This window comes from Protobothrops mucrosquamatus, unplaced genomic scaffold (assembly GCF_001527695.2).
Source record: "Protobothrops mucrosquamatus isolate PMUCROS unplaced genomic scaffold, P.Mucros_1.0 scaffold_22, whole genome shotgun sequence".
In the NCBI taxonomy this organism is placed as follows: domain Eukaryota; kingdom Metazoa; phylum Chordata; class Lepidosauria; order Squamata; family Viperidae; genus Protobothrops; species Protobothrops mucrosquamatus.
The window spans coordinates 766,704-770,685 of record NW_015386098.1 but is presented as its reverse complement, the minus strand read 5'-3'; the positions used below and the strand labels follow the sequence as shown (position 1 = coordinate 770,685).

The following is a 3,982-nucleotide window of genomic DNA, read 5'->3' as shown; positions in this document are numbered from 1 at the left end:
AAGTGCCTTGAACAAAATTAGCCACCTTACCAGCAATATGGTGCTATCGTTTCTGAAGTGCGTGCAAGAACTTTTGCTCATCTTTGCCTTGTCTGTAGCCTTTTCCTGGTCTAATGATTTTCTCTACCATGACTATTGTATTATTGGGGCTGGCCCTTCAGGCTTGCAGATAGCCTATTTCCTTCAGCATGCAGGTCGGAACTACGTTGTCTTTGAGCGTAGGAATACACCAGGGCACTTTTTCACCTTGTATCCCCGTCATCGAAAATTGATCAGCATCAATAAACGTTATACTGGCAAATCAAACGGTGAATTCAACCTTCGCCATGACTGGAACTCATTGCTTAGCCACAATAACCAACTGCTTTTTCGACACTACTCTCAGGATTTCTTCCCTGATGCTGATACTATGGTGCATTATCTGGCTGATTTTGCTTCCAAACTAGACCTCCATGTGCACTATAACACATCCATTGTACTTGTGATGCTGGAAAAAGATCCCAAGGCTTGGAATGGTCATTACTTCATCCTCAAAGATCAAAATGATCAGAATTACAAATGCAGGTAAGTGATGAAGAACTTCATCTGTTCATAGAAAAATGTCATATTGCATGGGTGCTCCCATAGTAAAAAATGTGGGGGTTTTGATTATTAATATCATGTATGCATCAACCATCTTTTGGGGACTGAAGATAACTTAGGTGCCAGTGCATATTTCAGAGAGACCCTTCCCAAGATACAGCTGGGTACCTATACATCCCCACCCACGCTCCATTCCTTCACTCACCAACATAACTTTCCCTACAGACCTCCATTTGTTATATAGACACATTGCTGGAAATGACAGATCTGCTGTCAGTGAGATGTGAGCTGGTTGATTTATTCTAAGACATTCCAGAAAGTCTAGCTGGTCTGAAATGCAGCAACAGGCATGGTGAGCAATTTCTAGGAGATTCCACATTATCCTCATGTTGAAATAGCTGCACTGGTGACTGATTGCTTGTGGGACATACTTTGGTATATGAAGCATTACATGGCTTAGCTTCAAATGACAGTAGGTCTGTCTGCTCCTGTACAATCCATCCTGTGCATTGAGTTCATCAGTAGGATACTTTGTGCCACTCTTCCCATAGATTTAATTATCAAAAGCTATCAACTTTTTTATAGTGAGACTTTATAGTTACTGAGAGTGGAAAGCATATAAATCTATTAAATAGGATGATTTAAAAATATTCTTTTTTCTGTACAGTTTATAATTTTGTAAAGTCTTGTATTACAGCTCTGCGCAATTTTTTCCCCATTTTTATACCAGTAACTGAAACTCATATATATTCTACTAATTACAGGTACTCCAAACATGCTGGATCAGTTGTGTTGCCTGTTTTGGCATCTTTCTCGCTTTGTTTGCCCTGTTTGCTGTTGTAATAACAAAACCTGCAGTATGGTCATATCATACATTTTGAGAAGTAGAGAATGAAAATATAGTAGCTGTTTTCTAATCAAACTCTCTTTTAGTAGTCTCAACATAGATTTTCACTCTATTAAAATATACTGCAGTATGAAAATGCTCTTTTCAACCTGTTTCTGCTAATTGCTGTAGTATGATCTTTGCTTTTTCTTTGTATGATCTTTGCTTTTTCCCCCCACTAAATTGCTAAGTAAAAAAGGGCAACCCTACTCTAAACTACTTGAAAGCTAATTTTGGTGTTTGGGGGTTTCTTCCTTTGTGAATTACAGCTTTTTGCTGCACAACTTTATTGCTCAGATAATAGTTTGATGATTTTATGAAGTGTGTTAGTAGCTCTGGAGTAAAATATTTTGACATTTAATGTGATTGACCTTAACCGAAATGTTTTTTCTCTATTTTAGTGTCCTTTTGGTAGCCACAGGAATGTGGGTTCCTCACGAGGTGAACTTTGCAGGTTCAGAATATGTTGAAGGTTATGAATCTGTGTCAATCGACCCAAAAGATTTTGTTGGACAGTCTGTATTGATCTTGGGTCGGGGAAATTCTGCCTTTGAAACAGCAGAGAACATTTTGGGTGTCACCAATTTTGTACACATGGTAGGCCGTTCTCGAGTTCGTCTTTCTTGGGCTACTCACTATGTTGGAGATCTGAGGTAAGACTTCATATTCATATGAACTGTTATATATATTCAGAGACAAAAGATATATATATTTAAATGCCTTTCATCCAAATTCCAAATAAAAATGTTGAAGAGTTTAGGACCCAGGATTGTTGCCCTTCGCTTGATATCTCTCTCCAGTTTAACAGGGAACTATTGATCAGTACACTTGAGATATGAATTTTGAAATAGCTGTGTATTCATTTCATGGTCATGTAATGCACCTCTGTTTTAATTAGATTCCCAGTCAGAATATCATGATGTATTGAATATGCTGCAAAATCAAAATATTGTGTGATATATGTCTACAGCAGGCATATCAAACTCATGATGTCATGTGACGTCGCGTGACATATCGTGACTTTTTCCCCATTGCCGGCAATGGGGTGGGCGTGGTTTCGGCGTGACGCATCCAGCCTCTGGGCCAGCAGTTTGACATGCCTGGTCTACAGTATTTCTCTAGTGCAGTGATGGCGAACCTTTTAGCGACCAAGTGCCCAAAAACCAGCCCCTCCCTATCCCGCCTGTTCCACCCCTCCCCCCGCTTCGCCCCGCCCCACCCATCCACAGGGCCACTCAACCCCTCCACAGCCCACTGCAGATCGCCCAGGCGGCCCAGCAACACCATGGCGGCTACACCCTCTATCCGTGCCCTGTTTTGCGATCTTCTGACAAAGTCAGTGGGGAAATCAGATTCACTTAACAACCATGTCGCTAACTGAACAGCTGCAGTGATTCACTTAACAATTATGGCAAGAAAGGTGGTAAAATGGGGCAAAATTCACTTTACAAATGTCTCACTTAGCAACAGAAATGTTGGGCTTAATTGTACATTGAGGACTACCTGTAATATTATTTGGGAAGAAAAGTCAGGTTAACCTGAAACATTTGGTAGGAGTGTTGTGTAGACTAATAGTGAGACTGCCATAAGCCAGCCTATTTTTGCCCACTTTTTCTCTGGCAACTAGTTCACATGCACACATCTATTTTGTTTGATAATGGTCCTGCCCGGTATCATCACTCCAAGTCCCATCTCCCTTTTCATTCCTATCCCTCGCTTAGCTGCTTAGAGTAAATAGGTCGGCAACTCTCTGAAGGACCAGACAGAAGCATTTTGGTCATTGCTGTTTGTTATAGAGTGGACTTTTTTTTTTTTTTGGTTTTCAAAGAACAAGACATGGAATATCGGTGAAAGGGGTATGGCATGAACAAGTGTAGTGAGAGATGCTTGATTTCAGTGAGACATAAAGTTGACATTTTGGGGATTTGAGATGATGAAGATGATCTCAAACCCATCCACCGCAGGCTGAAGCTCTCTTCATTTAATGTTATGGGCCATAAATCTACCATGTTGATCCAATGTGGGTTGGTAGACTATGTTTTTCAACCTCCCGGTTTAGGGCTGAGAAAGAGTGGTTGACGCAAAGTCACCCAGCTGGCTTCACCTAAAGGAGGACTAGAACCTGAGTCTCCCAACCTCTAATCTGGTACCTTAGCCCCGATACCACTGAAAGAAAGATGGCCGTTCACAACTTCTTAGTGTGAGTACATTCAGGAAGTAACAAGTGATTGTTAAACGCTCCCAATAAGAAAAAAATAAAACAAAGACTGCTCCCTTACTTATTCTTTTGGTCTTCCACAAGACATTCTGTTTGTTATACTTGTTAATCGTCTTCCTAGTATATTTACAAAAGAATATATAATAATTTGAAGTAAAACAAAAGTAATGTTTTCTCCATCAAAATACTAAAACTAATGTAAAACATAATAGCAACACAGGAAGTTGCTTCATACCTAGCCAGAGTGCTTCTACATTTAATCTAGAATTGTTACAATGAGTGGTAGCCATTTTTCT

The 3,982-nt window shown here is 40.1% G+C and overlaps 1 protein-coding gene across 1 annotated transcript in view; it reads left to right on the top strand.

Moving 5' to 3' along the window:
- The window catches only part of FOXRED2 (FAD dependent oxidoreductase domain containing 2), a 13,548-nt gene continuing 9,566 nt past the window's right edge, over positions 1 to 3,982 (top strand). The window contains exons 1-2 of the mRNA XM_029287273.1: positions 1 to 564; positions 1,870 to 2,121. Of these exons, the coding sequence (XP_029143106.1) occupies positions 38 to 564; positions 1,870 to 2,121 (779 nt within the window). The 5' untranslated portion in view covers positions 1 to 37. The remainder of the gene's footprint in view (positions 565 to 1,869; positions 2,122 to 3,982) is intronic.